The sequence below is a fragment of the Myotis davidii genome, unplaced genomic scaffold (assembly GCF_000327345.1).
Source record: "Myotis davidii unplaced genomic scaffold, ASM32734v1 scaffold399, whole genome shotgun sequence".
Classification (NCBI taxonomy): domain Eukaryota; kingdom Metazoa; phylum Chordata; class Mammalia; order Chiroptera; family Vespertilionidae; genus Myotis; species Myotis davidii.
Window position 1 is genome coordinate 171758 of NW_006292094.1, and position 17556 is coordinate 189313.

The following is a 17556-nucleotide window of genomic DNA, read 5'->3' on the forward strand; positions in this document are numbered from 1 at the left end:
AGCCCCTGGAATGCATCCATCCAGTCCCTGTGAGTGCGGTTCCTTAGGCATATTGACTGACTCATCTTTTTCCAATTGGGAAACAGGTCTATTCTCTTAATTATCGTAAGTGATTATTGAGAAAATTTCCAATAAACCATAGCAAATAAAGTTATCCTTTTAACCTCACATCTCTGCCTCTTCTCCCTGCTCAGAGGGACCATTGTTAATGTCTTGCCATGCATATTTCCAGATTTTTGGACATAGGAAAATATTTTTTCAAAAACATAAATGGGCCGAAACTGGTTTGGCTCAGTGGATAGAGCGTCGGCCTGCGGACTGAAAGGGCCCAGGTTCGATTCCAGTCAAGGGCATGTACCTGGGTTGCGCGCACTTTCCCAGGGGGCATGTGCAGGAGGCAGCTGATCGATGTTTCTCTCTCATCGATGTTTCTAACTCTCTATCTCTCTCCTTTCCTCTCTGTAAAAAATCAATAAAATATATTAAAAAAAACATAAATGGGATATTTCACATGGTAGCCTGTGGTCTCTTTTTACTGGCTATATTAAGGATATCTTTTCAGATCAAGAATATCTGCCTTCTCCTATTCCATTGAGTGGATAAGCTGTCATTTATATAATGGGATCCCTGATTGGGGGACATTTATCTTGCTTGCTGCATTTGGATATTATAAATAAAACAATATGCTATCAACAGCTGTGCACACAAATGTTTGCCTCGCTGTTTACTTTGGGCAAATTTGCAGAAAGATTTATCATCTCAAAGTCCTGCCGCCTGCATTCATCTCCGTGGTCCTAATACACAGAGGCAAGGCAGCTGTAAGCCTGGACCCGGGGGTCAGACAAGCCTGGGCAGGAACTAGGATCAGTGCTCACACCTGGTGTGTGATCCCACCAGAGCCTCAGTGTTACCAGCTGCAAGTCTGGGATAATAGAAGGATTTCCCCCATTTCATAGATGCTTGCAGAATTCCTCAAGCTAATATAGGCCATGTTCTTAGAAGAGTACCTAACGTGTAATAAAAGCTCAGAAAATATTAGCAGTCAGAACTAGGTACAGACTCTCAAAACAATCCTGATATTGAGGGTGCCATTATGTCCAGTTTAGAGGTGAAGAAACTGAGGCTCGGGGAGGTGAGTCTGGTTAACGTAGGGAAGGAGCACAGTTAGTGCTGGCTCCGTAGTCTGTCCGAGGAGAGACCCTATTTTCATAATTTTCATAACACTGAGAGCCTAACGCACTCACTCTTCTTGGCACCTCCCAACACTCTGTCATGGCAAGAGCATGGGATTAGACAGAACTGAGCTGAAATTCAGGCTTGGCCACCCGTGAGTGGATAATTCCTGGGCAAGTTACGCATCCTCTCTCTCATGCTCATATTTCACTTCTGGGGCTTCAGTGGGTGGTTGTTGTTGTTTTTGTTTGTTTATTTGTTGTTGTTTTGTGTGTTTGTGTGTGTGTGTGTGTGTGTGTGTGTTTAATTAAGTGAGATTACAGTTGTCGGGTCTATATGCATAGTTCTTAGCATATAGTATCACCTCGAGATTGTTAGGTAACAGTGTGTCAGAATGAGAAGCCCATCTTTTCTTCCTTTTTTTGTCTTCTCCTACCACTGGTGCAAACTCTCCCTCCTAGAGAAGGTGAACCCCTGGGACTCAGACACTCATGGCCACATGAGGGCTCAGCCATGTCCTGCCTGGGAAATGGGGAGCTGCCTGGTGGGTAGGCGATGGGGAGGTGATGGTGCACAGCAAAGCCACTGCTCAGCTCCACTAACCTCGCCCTCTGCCTCTGAGTCCCCACCGCCTCTGTTGCCTCCTTTACGCAATGAACTGTCCTGCAATTAATCAAGTCTTCCCGGAGAGAAACCAGTCACACAGGAGGGAAGAAGACAGCCTTAAACCTAGAAATCTTGAGAAAGAGAGAAGGTGACTGTACTTTAGAGGAAAATTGTTACTATCCTTTGAGGGTTAGGATATTTTCTTTGTAAGGAGTGTTCCTGGTGCCTTCTAAGTGAAAAGGAAGTAGAAAGGACCTCTCCCATAGGTGCACAGAGCAGAGAAAGACTGTGGCAGCTCTGGGCAGCAGCAGTTTCCACACTCAGACTATGCATTGTGTCTCTGTTGTTAGAAAGAAAAGGTTTTTGGACATCACTCTGTAGCTGTGACCTTGTGATCTTCATCTTGGTACTAAAAAGGCCAAAAGACAAGGTAGGCAGAGTAGCTGGGGTTGTCCTTGGCATGAGCACAAGGCCCAAGGTTGCCCGTGTGCTGGGTCCGGGAGCAGTCGGCCAGGCACTGCCTAGTTGGACTGGTTTTTCATGCTAGCTCCGATGGCATCACCTGTCACTGGTCATGTGACCCAGGCCAGCCCCTTCTCAAAGCTGATGTTTGGCTTTCTGTAAAGTAAGGGTTGTTCTAGAACTCTTTTCAAAATCTGGCATCGGCATAACACAGTCACCGTTTTGTCACTGAACATGATCCCATGCCCTGTTAACATTTCTAATTCAGTGGGCTCAATTATAAACATTTACCCATGAACATGTAGGGTAGGAGTCCCTGTAAAGATAATAGATGAAACAGAGTCTCATATTTTGCTCCCTCTGGAAAAATCTACTAAAAAGAAAAAGTGAAGGGAGTTTTGTAAAAGGAAGGCAGATATCATATGGAAAAATGCTAACTGATTTAGCAGACCCGGGAAGAGTGATTCATAAGCCAGCAGCGGGGAAAGCTGATGTCTCATCTAACCTACAGCAAAGATTTCCCCCAAGTTACAGGAAATGGTGGTAGCAGGGCCCCTGGAGGTGGGGGTGAGGAAGAGGAGCTCAAACGGGGAGGATCTGTTGCAAGTGTGTGTAAGAAGCAGCTTGTCTGGGCAGCTGAGCCATGGGCGGGGGTTGGGGGGTGGGGGTATTCTACAAAGAGGATACAGCACAGGGCGTCAGGACTAGGTGACATTAGGCACAGTGGAGGGCAGCAACACCCTACTCCAAACAAGGTTTCAATCAAAGTCTGCGTCTTAGAAGCCAAGGCCTCTGGCACTTTCCTCCCCCTCAGCTCCCGAAGCTGGCAGCCAGGCTCTCAGCCTTCAGGCAAGAGATCAGAGGAGTCTTGTCTGTGGAATCCAAGCGGCCCCAGAAGAAAGCCTGGTATATATGTGGGTATTTGAGTCGCTCCAACTAACCACTCCAGCCAGATCACCCTGCAGAGAAGCTTCTGGACCACAGGGTCTACTCAGCCAGAGCTGTAACCAGCCTGCGAGTCCCCCACACTGAAATGTGAGCACACCACCATGGGTTCCAGAGAACTAAGGAAACAGCCCTACCGCGAAAGAAAGAGTCCAAAACAGGCAGACGGAAGAGCAGCAACTTGCAGGAAACAGAATCTGTGAGGCAAAGCAAACTTTTAAAACCGGCAGAGAGAATTGTGTCAGAGGAGAAGAGGCAATCATGAATAGGGAAGAGATAGCATAAAAGACAGAGAACTAAAAGGAATCTCTGATTCCCCCCCCGCCCCGCCCCCCCAGATTGCTTTTGTCTTTTGGGGGAATGAAAAGTTGTACGAGAAATGGGAATTTGTTTGCAACTTGGATAGGGATGACGTTTACATATCAAAATATTTTAAACACAAAATATCAATCCAACAAAAATTATACTATAACTTTATAGGAGGAAGGAGACATGGAAAGAATATAGGTGTCTAATGGGGCTGAGTGGGGGAGCAACAAGGGTTAAATCATTGTCTTTTATGGCAGAGGCTTAATAGAGAATGCCAAAAAGTGAACAAATTTGTTTCAAGAAGAGGTAATACATAGTTTTGACCACATGACCATAAGTACTAAAGTAACAACTATATATGCTAAAAAAAATAAAGATCGTCCTCTGGTGGGGGGACATGAAGGACTGGTGTTTTTGTTTTTGTTTTAAATATTTTTATTGATTTCATAAAGGAAGGGTGAGGGAGAGAGAGATGGAAACATCAATGATGAGAGAGAATCATTGATCTGCTGCCTTCTGCACGCCCCACACTGGGGATGGAGCCCACAATCCAGGCAGGTGCCCTGGCTGGGAATCGAACTGTGACCTCCTGGTTCATAAGTCGATGCTCTGAGCCACACTAGCCGGGCTGGGGTTTTTGTTTGTTTGTTTGTTTGTTATTTTTTTGTTGTTGTTTTTTAATGATGAACATCGGACAGTATTTCTAAACTATACACATTTGTAACTTTGATTTAAAAAATTAACATTACCACCATTAAGTAGCCAGCATCACTTGTGTAAAAGTGGAATTTTCAAATGATTAAGAATATCATCTTATGTAGTTAGATAGTGAGCACATTTCATAGTTTTATTTATTGAACTGGGGGAAAAGCTGACCAAAGAAATAGCTAGTTCAAAAGTGTTTAGGATTCTTGAAGTTGAGGAGAGGAGATGCTTATATTGAGTTGGGCTTAGATATAAGACACATAAAATTTTTACAGACCAATAGAGCTATAAACTTTAGCAAACTAGAAAATATCACACTTGATCACTGTTCTACAAGTGAGCCTCTGGCTTTATGGAGCTCTAATATTTCTGCTTGCTGCTCAGTTGTGGATGCTGAAACAAAATTACATTTTCCAAGAGAGGTAGAGGACTCCCCCAGTTGGGCTTCTCAGAAATACGCTATTAAAAATTTAAGAAATTCTTATTTTGCTTTATTTGCAGGTTTTGGGTCTTTTCCTGAACACTTGCTGTATATAGACACAATACAACAATGTTATTAGGTTCTAAGAAGATGCTGTTGTCTGTCAGCTCTGATCTGAGGTCTCCCCTGGTTGCTTTGTTTTGCATGAACAGACAGGTGTTAACTACATATTAGCACCAAAGGGGTTCTTTTCAAATAGGGGACACCTTTTACAGAATTTGATTCAATGTTGTGAAATTTTGTGTCGGTGTATTATTTCCTAAAATCATCTCATATATGGTATGCTCTATTACTATTCTGGAAATACTCTGGGAAATTAATAATTTTGAATTGCATTCTACAAAGTCCGAGGGCTGGCACAGGGCCCAGGGTGAGCCAAGAAGACAGGGGTTGTCCCCCCAGCCACCTACCCACCCTTCTTTCAGTTTCCTCCCTCCCACCCTTCTTTGTTTTTCCTTCCTTCCTTTAAAAATATACCTGGCCCCCTTACTCCCCTGACTCCCCTGCTCCCTTCCCCCTGGTAACCACCATACTGTTGTCTGTGAGTTTCATTTTTATATCTCACAGAGGAGCGAAATCATATAGTTCTTAGCTTTTCCTGACTCACTTATGTCATCCCTCTTTTTACTGTTATGTATTGGGCTTATGGGTAAGATTAAAGAAAGGACCCCAGGTTCCTTCCAGATATCACACACAGCCTATAATTATTAAAAGAAAAAAACAACTCCGCTACAATTTGCAGTGTGTTTAGGTTGGCTGGATTGATTTCTTTGCCAGGGCCATAATGGGAAGACTGACTTTGTCATTTCAATTACAAGCCACCGTTTAGTTCGAGCCCGGAAGACACTTCCGCGGAGATTCCTCCACTTGCCTGGCAGCGGAGCAATTAACAGTGGGTGATTTGTGGCTGCATTTTTGCTGCTTAGCACAGGTTTATCATCTGGAAAGTTTTCCATTTGCATATACGCTATATGTTCTTTGGGCGACATCTCGATATTATCCAGAGCTTAGATTATGCATTGCCTTTTGATGCACGTGCTGCTGCGTGCTGGGAATCTGCAAGCTTGACTGGAACGCAGATGAAGACCAAGGGGGATAGGAGTTGCAGCCGCCACTTACTGAGGGCCTACTGTGTGTCCACCCTGGGCAGTGAAAGCTTGACCTGCATTCCTTTACTTACTCTTCAAACCAGCACTTCGTGCTTCTATTGTTTGTCACAGAAACTGAAATGCAGGGAAGAAAAGTAATTTGTCCTAGGTCACCAGCTCAAATTAGCAGTATTGGGATTCAAAGTCAAGTCCGTCAGAGCCCAGAACACTCCACCGCACCACCTCTCCTATTGGGACCTAAAGTGAAAGGAAATAAATTGGACGGTTTCCCACTTTTGAATACCAAACTTCCTGAGCAGTCTAATTGCTGCTCTTTGCATGAAGGAACGGCTACTTAAAAGAAGCAGGAGAAAGGGGTTTATTATCTCTATTGGTAAAGGAAGAGAGAGAGATATTCCAGTGGGGTGGGCATCAAATGGAAACCATTATATGAATTGGCAGTGGGCTCAGATTGATGAAATTGCAAAGGAATGCAGAGAGGACAAGGAAGTAATGATTTTCTAAAAGGGAAAGACAAGATCAGAAGTTACTGAAGGTAATAATACTTCAAGCTGGAGGGTGGGGCTATCCATCCTCTCAGGTGCCAAGAGGCTGATGAGGCCCCAACATAGCAACCAGAGACCCATGCTCCTGTTCCAGTCCACCTGGGTGAGCGTGGGCAAGGAGCAGGCTCTGCAGCCAGAAATGCTGGGTTTGAGTCTTTTTCCTTTGACTTTTTAGCTGGGTGACCCTGGACAAGTTACTTAACCTCTCTGGGCTTCAGTCTTCTCATTTAAACAATGAAGAACATAATATTGCCCGTCTTGTTGTGGAATGAGGTCTTATTTAGTAGGGTGCCAGGTATTTAGTAAGCTTTCAAAACATGTTAATCATTTTTATTACCATGAGCATTATATTTATATCATATAAAATATTGGAGATTGAAAGTCAGAAAAGAGGCTTGAGGACATAAAGGATAGAAGGAAGTCACAGGAGAGTCTCACCTGTAGCCTAGAATTAAAGGTAGATGTTCTCTCCCTTGCCCCTGAGCGTCAGGAGGAAACCGTGATATGGGGAAAGGGCTGGATGGGGACATGGCTCAAATCCAACAAGAGACTGGCGTCTGATGGATCATGTTCACTTGTTTCTGTAAAATATATGCTTGGGTGGAAGCTCTGGTGGCAGAGGTTCTGCTGGGGAGCTCCCTATGGCTGGAGAGTGGGGATTAGTGCAGAAGGAGTGAGGATGGGGGGAGGGGGGAGAGAGAGAGAGAGAGAGAGAGAGAGAGAGAGAGAGAGAGAGAGAGAGAGAGAGAGAGGAATCTCTGGGCTACTCATCTTTGGAGTCATTGAAAGCCTGCTGGGAAGGAAGGAGGGTTTTTAATAAGCACATCTTTGTTCTTTTTCTTACTACAAATCTATCTATTTTCCTTTCATGAGTTCTATTAAGAGAAGAACCACACTTAAATGGAAAGCAGCCACATTTCATAAGGTGCTTATGAAGAAGTATGAGGGGCCATTCACCTTTCAGCCACTATTTATTCAGCCCTTTCTTCTGTCAGGCTCTGCCAAGGTCCTGGGACACAGGCTGCCTCCAAACCCCAGCTGTCTCCGGAGCGCCACAGTGTGTCGTGTCATGGATCTCAGCCATCAGAATGCGCTGCGTAGAATTCATGAATTACTGAAGCCCAGGCTCTATCTTGGACCCACAGATTCTCCTGCCATGGAATGAGGCGTGTTCATTTCCCCAGAACTGCCATGCTATTTTCATGTTCACATCAACCTTGAAAGACTGGTGGGAAACCCGTATACATTTTGTAGATAAAAGAGTGGAGGCTCAGAGATGTAAGTGATAAGTGAGGTCACATGATGCAAGTGCCGAGTTGTGTCCGACCCAGAGATGCTGAATTTAAAATCCCAGGTCCTCACCACTTGACCATGACCACCTTCCCAGCTATGCATGGATAAGACTCTGTGCAGGAGCTTAGAATGTGCAAAAAGCACAAAACCCTCGCCTACCACAGCAAATGCTCAAAAATTATCGACAAGTCCTACTTGAGGCTGAGAGACTTTTATTTAAAGTGGGCAGAACCCCATAAATGTCACAACCTGGCTCACCATGATTCCCCTAAAGTAGATCATTTAGCTTCTACTGCACAAGCACCCCATGCTTACAGTTTCCATCACAAACCCCAGTCCCAGGCTCCTGCAACACTGGCTCCTCCATTTGTCCTTCTGGCCTAGGGAGATAGTGGCACCCTGCTCTTGCCAATCTCTAGGTTATCTTGTTTGTGTCTCAACTTCTTCATCACCTGTATAAGCACTGCCCTGTATTACATTCTGTCCTTAATCCAGGTTAGATCCCGACTGTCACACAGGTGAAGAAACCAAGGTGCAGAGAAGTAACGCAGCCCATGTAGCACAAGAATTCTTGACCCAGTTAGTATTCTAAATAAAAAGTTTCTGATTCCAGAACTTAAGCTCTTAATTGCTAACTTATATTTAAGATGGCTAGTGAAATTCCTTGTGTCCAGTGCCTAGTGGTGATGGTGATGGAGATATGACAAGGACAGTGGTGATGTTGATGATGATGGTGGTGGTGATGATGATGATGGTGATAAGGATGGTGGTGATGGTGCTAATGCTGCTGCTGGTGGTGATCTTGATGATCACCATGTCTGACCGCTATTGCATATCCTTTGGCGGAGGTGTGCAGACACAATGTCCTGGTTGTCACACAGATGTCTCTGACTGTATTACAGGCCTTCACCTACCACCACATCCAAGAGATCATGGTCCAGCTGCTTCGCACGGTGAACCGGATGGTCATCACGATGGGGCGGGATCACCAACTGATTGTGAGTAGATCCCTCCTCTTGTCAAACATTTTCCACTGTTCATGGTCAGGGAATGGATTTTCTGGAACACCAGATCATGTTGAACACCAAGCGCCGACCACTGCTTTGTTTTGGAGTGCAAGGGTCAGATGATTTTTTTCCTATCTGAGCTGGGAGAACATGTGAGTTAAATCAAGTTGCTGAAATAAAACAAGACTTGGGACTTGTCTACCGAGTTGAGTGTGGCAGTGGGGAGGGGATGTCACTGGCGAAGAGGGAGAAGTGAGAGAAGCTCTTTGTGAGCAGGCTGAGCAGAGTGCTCCACGCTCACGTTCACCAGGAACTTTACTTCTGGCCTAGAGTCAAGCAGGGCCCAGTCTCCGGGTCCCATGAGCTTGGTTTTCTAAGTGGCTTCCTTGTGTGTTAACTCTTCCCTTAGATGTTGGTTAATTCAAGGTCACTGCTAAGTTTTGGGTTATTCTTCTGCACAAACTCTATGTTCCATAAATCAGGAGATTCCTGCCCCATAGTCTGATTGTTCTTTTTCTTCAGACACAGAGGCCATCTCTAACCTTTGCCCATCATGCTCTAAGCCAAGGGCCAAAAACTAATGCTTACAGGGACCAGTCATGAAAAGAAATATGTCACTCTCTTGCTCAAACTCACCAGTGCTTTCCCATCTCATTCAGAGGGACATCTAAACCTTCACTGGGGTCTGAAATGCCCTCGCCCCCTCGCTCATACCTTTACGCGTTCCTCCCACGTATAAAGCATTATTCCATTTGCCATTTCTTTGGCTTGGCCCATCTGTCCCTCAAGTCTGAGGGCTGGTTACATCATGTTAATCAGATTTTGGCTCAGTGTCACCTACTCAGAGAGGCTTCCCTGCTGACTGCTCTGTCTATAGTACCTGCCACTTCTCTCCATCCTTTTTCAATCTCTACACCTTATTCTTCTTTAAGTTGCTTAGTGCTTATCACCTAAAATATATATATTTATAATTTATTTGGTTATTGTCGGGCTCTCCTGGTGAAAATATAGGCTCTAGGAATGTAAGTAATTTTGTCTGATTTGTACATTCGTATCTCCAGTCCCTGCAACAGTGCCTGGCATGTAGTGGGTGCCCAATAAATACTTGTTGAATGACTGAATGAATGAATGAGCATTCTAGGCAGGGATCTTAATGTTTAAAGAGGACAAGTGCCACTCAGCTCTGATGAAACCATGTGGGATTGGGTCCTATAATTTCCAGAACTCCCAACATCTCAAGAGAAGCTGAAAATCTATAAACTTTATGTGAAATGTCCTGATACTTAAGTGTTGACAGATAATTAGAAGTGGATGCTGATCATGGATAGACTGTGGTCTTGCTTCATGGACATACACCATTAGGTGCTGAGTGTTATTCTAACATTAGATGGACAAGGACTTACACTAGAAGCAATAGAGTGTAACAATCTTCTTTATACCCATCTGTTCTGTCCACTCATGTCAAAGCATGTGTACTTAGTGTATATTAATGCACAGTTCAGGGCGTGGGGACATCAGAGAAAGGGCCAGCAATGCCAGGCACCCCTGCCTTCCTGGAGCAGAGAGCCACATGAATTGGTCTCTGTCATTTGTCTCACTTACCATCCTTTCACCTTAGCAGTGTCACCATTTCTTTTTCAGCTACAAGCTTCCATATCTGTGGTTCCCATAGCACACCTTAGGTAAGCATCTTATGAGTCCTCTAATCTTTATTCCTTTTCTTTGGAACCAGACATAAAGGGGACCATCAACCCACTTAGTTTATTTCATACATCACAGGGTCTTCACACTCTCTCCTTCACAAGTGATTCTTTAAAACAGTGCCTGGATAATAGCCCTAGCTGGTTTGGCTCAGTGGATAGAGTGTCAGACTGCAGACCAAAGGGTCCTGGGTTCAATTTCGGTCAGAGGCATGTACCTTGGTTGCAGGCTCCTCCCTAGCCTGGGCCCTGGCTGGGGGCATGTGGGAGGCAACCAATCAACGTGTTTCTCTCACTTTGATATTTATCTCTGTCTTTCTCTCTCTCTTCCACTCTTTTTAAAAATCAATAGAAAAATATCCTCAGGTTTAAAAACAAAACAAAACAGAAAACAGTGCCTGGGTCATAGAAGGCACCAAATAATGGGGTCTATTATTTTTATGGTGTACAATGCTTTTCTCTGTCTCTTTGTATTAACAACACAGGCAGGTGGCCACCGCTTGGCCCTCATTTGCTACAGCCAGTTCTCTGAGCCAATTATCTGATGCTCTGCCCTGGTCGCTCGCCCTTCCTACACACGCTTCTCACTGCTGCCCCCTTCAGCTTTGCCAGGACCCTGCCCTACTCTCGAATGTTCAGTGGCTACCCACTGTCAACCAAATTAAGACATAAATGCATTAGTCTGCCCCTTCTCCACTCTGTCATCTGGCAGCAACCAAGTTTTTCATTTTCATTTCTTTTTCTCCATCTAAATTGGCTGTCTGGATACTGCCCAAACATGCCTGGCACATTCGCTCTCATGCTGCTTTCTTTGTCTGGAATGCCTTTAAGTGCCGTTTCTCTCTGTTGAAACCCTCCCTAGTCTTCCAGGTCCAGCATAAATATGTTCTCTTATGAAGCTGCCCCAAATATCTCACCAACCTGTTTGGGACATCTTCTGCCCCTTCTTCTAAATCATACAGCTCTCTCTCTTCCTTTTTTTTTAGAAAAGTTTCATTGAAGTATAATTTACAGACTTGAAAATTGAATGATTAGTCTTAGTAAATATATGCAGTTGTGCAGTCATCATTATAATTCAATTTAGAACACTTTCTTCATCCCCCAAAGTTCCATTTGCAGTCACTTCCCGTCCACTCCTAGACCCCAGCCCCAGCCCTAAGCAACCATTTATCTACTGCCTGGCTCTTTTGATTTGCCTTTTCTGGAAATTTCACATATGTCTTTTGTGTCTGGACTTTTTTTTCTTGGAATAGTATTTTGAGGTTCATTTCTGTTTTAGGATGTGTAACTACTTAATTCCTTTTTATTGCTGAATAGCAGTACATTGTATGAAAATACCACGTTTCGTTTATCCATTTACTACTTGATAGACATTCAAATTACGTCCAACTTTTAGCTATTGTGTATAGTGCTGATATGAACATTCACACACAGATTTTGTATGAACATATTTTAATTTCTCTTCGGTAGAAATCTAGGAGCGGAATAGTTGGGAGCTGTGGAAAGTGTATGTCTAATTTTGTAAGAAAATGCCAAACTTTTCCATAGTGCCTGTACCATTTTACATTCCCACCAGCAATGTTTGAGGGTTCTAGATTATTTAAATGACCCACATTATCTATATATCTACATTTAGTATTGTGGGTCCTTGGGATTATAACAATTCTAGTGGATGCATAATGATTCTGGTTGTGTCTGATTGTGGTTCAAATTTGAATTTCCATGATGACGTATGATTTTGAGCATGTTTCCATTCTCTCTCTCTCTCTCTCTCTCTCTCTCTCTCTCTCTCTTCACTTTAATCTGTGAACTTGCCTACTTGGCTCCTCACTCATACCTGCGACTTTGGAGGCCTGGCTCTATCCATAGAATGGGATAATAATAGACCTTTTTTATAGAGTTGCTGTGAGAATTAAATGAGATGATACACAAGAAGCATCTGCACAGGTGTTTTCTTTATACACAATATTCATTTATTTATCCATTTAGCATTTTGTGAGAATTTCTTATGTACTCAGCACAAAGCCTCAGAAGTGAGTTAACTATGATCTGTGACCTCAAGAAAACCATGACCTACTCCAGTGAAAACTTTCTCAAGTGTCTTAAATTCACTCAGTTTATGACTCTCCCTCCCATTCACCTGCCACTGCTAATCACCCACTAAGTGCTGCTGTTTTCAGCACCTCTGGCCCCAAGTCCCTCCCCCACTGGTCTCCCATTGACTCTCAGAGCCCCTGTTGCTCTCAGTCATTGGATCATTGTACTTGGTCCATTACAAGGAGATTTTCTGGTTTTGTGATTCATGCCCCTATATTCTGCAGACTCCCTTGAGGGCCAGGGGCATGTTTTACTCCTTTTCAATACCCAGCAGTGTGCCTGGCCTATGGTAGGTATTCAATAAATGTTTGCTCAAGTTATGAATGAGTGAACTACTCCCCCAAATGCTGTGCTATAGCAGACCTTCATGATTTTCTATGTGCTTTTCCCATAGTTCAGACCCCTTTTCCTCTTTCAACAAATGCTTTTTCTAAATGTGGAGAGCAGCCCACTTCTCAGACAGGGGCAGCAGTGTAAGGAACCTCCTGCTCAGACTTGCCCTGCCCCCTGGGCTGATTCCGGGAACCTTGCAGAGGTTCGGAGCTGAAGCTGAGTCATTAGTCTCAATGACCCTTGAGTTTGCTGGTGTAATTACAATACTGAGAGTGCTGAGCGAGGAGAACTCAGATGGGCAGCAAGCACACCTCACTAGGAGGGGGGATGTCCTGATCGAGGAGGAAGAAATAAACAGGCTTTTCTTAAGATGTAGCTTCATGTTCACAAAAATGAGCATACCCAGCAATTCTTAGAATAGAACTCTCCCCTCCAAATTAAAGAAAATGATGTGGGAAAGTAATTACTCAGAGGTCAAGGGTCCCTGTCTTAGCACTGAAAGCCCCAATTTAACTTCAAATTGGAATTTGACGAGGAAGAGAGATCCCCATTCCAACCGTCACTTTTAATTTTCCAGATATGGTTTTTATTGGTTACCTTCCATTGCCTGGGAATATTAAACAACCAATATTTATGGCAAACACCCGATATGTCTAGTACTTCTGAAATCCCTACAAGGCCTTGATCAGGCACGGGGTGGCTGGTTTCTCTCGTGTCATTATGGGATTAAATAGTGACTTTTTTTCTTCTTATTTATGGAAGTGGGAACATTGCTATGAAAGGTGTTGGCTATTAAACATACAGGAACCATAGGGCTAGGATGATTGCTTCTTGCACAGAGCACATTGTAATTATCGTTTGCTGGAAATAACCACTCCTGCTTTGTTCTGTAGATTGCCTGCCTGAACAATGAGGTGTTTATGGTGACAAATGAGCAAAAGGAAATTTTGCAAAACAGAAAGCAAAAGACTTTTACATGGCTGCTGCCCTATCTTCCTCTCTTTGCCAGAATCTAATCTATTTACTTATGTAAGCAAAGAGTTTGATTTTGGTGCTGAGAAAGGCAGCATGGGTTGGTAGAAGGATATTTTGGATAAGAGAGCATAGGAGAGTGTCCACACTCATTTGGCAGAGGGTTGGCTCTGGGACATGATGATTTCACAGCTCTAGACCTTGACCTCTGAGCAATGGACTCTGTCATTGTTGAGATGTTTTTCATACAACTAAGTTTCTTGACTTGGCCAATGCCCATTCTCTTTACCTATCTCTCAAGCTTCTGAGTTGGTGACAGAAAATAGATGCTGCTTCATGTACCAACTCTGGTGGATTGGTATTAACTGCCTATCGTACTGCATTGAGAAAGATTCAGAGGCTGCATTTTGGCTCAGTGGGAAGGAGTGCTGAATTGATTAGTGATGTTTATTGTGAGCATAAGATTGGAGAAACACGAGGTATGCAAGACACTTGCACAATTATGTACAGACTGAAACCACTGGTGTTTTTCTGGTCCAGTCCAAAAGGCCTTTTATAACTGATATTCTCTTCCACATAGTCTTAGTTCCTTTAAGAAGGTTGTGATTTAAGAGCAGAAGATACTGGGGAAAAAAACACAATAATCAGTGAGTTTACAGTTTTCCAGGGAATGGTTTCTATTTACCACAGGTCATATTTTATCAAATGTAAGATGCACCCTGACTTTATGTGCCCAAAGAAAGTGAACATGCTGCCAATGAAACTGACACAGTGGTTTATTACTGCGTTGATTGCGAACTAACAAAATACAAAATACGTTAAAATACAAAAAGGAAGTTTCACTGAAAATCCCTACCATGTGATTGAGCACATCTTTGAACCCTCACGGGCAATTGTCATCATCTCTTATTATTTAGGAGGATAGATGTGAACCCTGGGGTGTGTATGGTGCTGTTCCATAGGTCTTGGAGCAGAGTAAGGAAACATTCACAGCTTGTTTGTGCGGGTGGCAGTCTCAGGGAACCCCTCCTGACCAAGGCTCCTCACTGCTGGCTGCTCTGGATAAGCCTGTCCCCTGCCTCTGGGCTCCCTGGTGCTGGGGACAGACAACCGCATTGGGAGAATCCACCAGGGAAGGTAGACATTGCCAGAAGGTCTTGGAATGGAAATGGTCTGGTAATTTTGTTGGAATTGGGGATCTAGCTTTTATTTCGGGTAGTTAAAATAAGCCTCTGGGTGATATATTTTAGGCCTAATTACCCTTGTTTTCACAGAGAGTCTATTGAGTGATTAAATAAAGGTAAATACACTTGGCATAATGCCAGCTCCAGAAATTCAGAGCAGCTTGTTCTAAAAGGAAAAAATAATAGTGGAAACCACCCCATTTTTCATGGCTTAACCCACAATAGCACTGAAGACTCCAGAGAATTCCTGAGTCATCAGAGAGTCAGGGCCACAAAGGCTGCCTTCACTTTGCAAATGGCAAATGGGCCACCTGTGTGCCCATTCTCTGCCACGCTGTGAGCCCACAGACTCCAGGAAACCTGTGCAGAGGCCACAGAAAGACAGTGAGTGCCAACTCCACCCACCCCTGCCCCCTGGAGAACTGGTGTGAGGATAGCTAGGACCTGAGGAAGTGGGGTTCCCAGCTGGAAATGGTTGATTGACTCTTGACCTTCACTCAGGAACCCAGCACTTCATTAAAAACCAGCATATCTGATGAAACTATCACTTATTAAGCAACTATCTTATTTCAGGCAGAGCACTAAGCGCTTTAAGTAGCTCTCTTAACCTGCATCAGGGGCTCATATTTTACATATGAGATAACTGAGGCACAGGAGAGGGTATATAACTTGCTGATTATCATATAACTTGTGAATGGAATAACTAGGTTTGAACCCAGGCAGTAGTTTCCAGAGTCCCTGCTCTTAAACAGCATACTGCTCCACACAATTCTATACTATTAAAACCCATTAATTTTGTTCTCCAGACATCAAACATTTTAAAAGTACCAATGAGCTACCTTAAAGCCAGTTGTTGCCCTGCCCAGACCATAGAATGTAATCGGATAACCTATGTGGAAACTTCCAGAAACCTATACAATGGCACAGAATTTTTGGTGGTTTTATGACACTGATATCTTTAGGATCAATCTCCTCAATTCTGGAAAATGAACCATAAAAAAACCTATAAAATGGGAGCAAGAACTTTTTTTGTACTTGAGCATTGGCACTTAGGAAATAGCAAGGTTAAGAGAAGAAGACAGAGCTGGAACAGAGACATGGAGATTGTGATGGGTCTTGTGGGGAGAGAGTCTGCTCCTTCCACATCAGGCATCTCCAGGTTCTGTCCATTCCAGGCCAAAAGGCCTCACAAATCCAATCCTCCTCTCCACCACCCGTACCACAAACCCAGCTTGGCCATGACCGTCCTTCATGGCTGCCATTGCTACATCTTCTTGTCCCCTTCAAGTTCTTCACACTGTAGTCAATGTGGTCTTTTCGAGGAAAACTTTCTTGATGAGAAAGCATCAGTGGCCCTATGGTGGCTGAGACTCTGGGAGATTGACGATCATTAAAATCTCCTGTCAAAGAAGAGACAGCAATTGGAGGGTTTAAGCCTCTTGCTCAGCATCACACGCCTGGGAAGGTGGCAGCTAGAACCCAACCCAGGTCTGCAGCGTGTGAAACTGACATGTTAATCATTTCACTATACCTGTCTGGGCAGTGGTTTCCTGAGATAAAATGAATTGAGAAAATCCCTGAGAGAGAGTAAGTGTGTGTGTGTGTGTGTGTGTGTTGGAGGGAGATCAGGTTTAGATTAGAAGGGGAAAACAACATTATATACGAGACCTGAAATTGGGTGGCAACCAAAAGGTGGCATAATGAGCTTGGGGGAGCCTGGTCGTTTACTGAATGGAAATTTGGATGGTGCTTATGTCCTGGGGGGAAGGGGAAAACTTTGCTATAATAAGGATTTTGGTAATTGCATATCAAAGAGTACTTGGCCTAAAATCTATATGCAAAATATGGATTAGTATCTCAATTCCAAGGGACCCATAGCACAAGTTGGCAGGAGTCAGTTACCAAGATGGACTTTAAGGGACTGGGTGTCCTTCTTGAAGGCCATGACACATTTGAGTATGTGGAGAGGAAGGACTAGGGGATTCTAAGAGGGACCAGCATTTTCTGCCTTCTCTCCTGCTCCATGAAACCTCCTCTCGTTGCTCAAGGTCGTTTTTCTTGTGACCTCATAGTTCTTTGTCCATTTTTCAGCTACAGCATTGCCATGCCGTAATGGGATTGTCTCTGCCTATCTATGTGCCATGGTAGACTTAGGTCCTTCAGGCAAGGGGCTGTGTCCTATTATCTTTGAGGGTCCTGTCCATTGGCCCTGGGCCGGGCAGGTAGCTATGGAAGTGAGTTAGTGGAAAGAACAAACTAATTGAAAGTCCAAATTAATGTCTAGCTTTAAAAGAATTCTGTCTTAGAAAACAAGATGAGGAAAGATTTGTTTCACATCAGGCTTTCCCTCAAGGGCCTTTTAAATATAAAATTCCCCAATACTTTACTAGCCCTATGTGGTATAATTCTTTTAGACAATGTTTGAGAGCTGGAATGTCAGAGCCAGTTTCATTCTCCAAACCTTTCTTCTGTTAGATGCTGAGCCCCCGATGAGGGAAGTAAGAGGAGATAGGAGATAGAGGTTCCAAAATGTGTTAAAACATCAGCCGCGTCCTCCAATGGAGCAGACCTTGGCCACGAGGAGAGAGTGCTCTGAGATAACATACATTCTGAAGCCGTTGCCGCCCTGATGTGT

General features: G+C 43.8%; 1 protein-coding gene across 2 annotated transcripts in view; it reads left to right on the plus strand.

Moving 5' to 3' along the window:
- DOCK2 (dedicator of cytokinesis 2) overlaps window positions 1-17556 on the plus strand; it is a 365121-nt gene that overhangs the window by 151601 nt on the left and 195964 nt on the right. For both annotated transcript variants that reach the window (XM_015565082.1, XM_006765379.2), the window contains exon 27: window positions 8531-8626. In XM_015565082.1, coding sequence (XP_015420568.1) covers window positions 8531-8626 — 96 coding nt within the window. The remainder of the gene's footprint in view (window positions 1-8530; window positions 8627-17556) is intronic.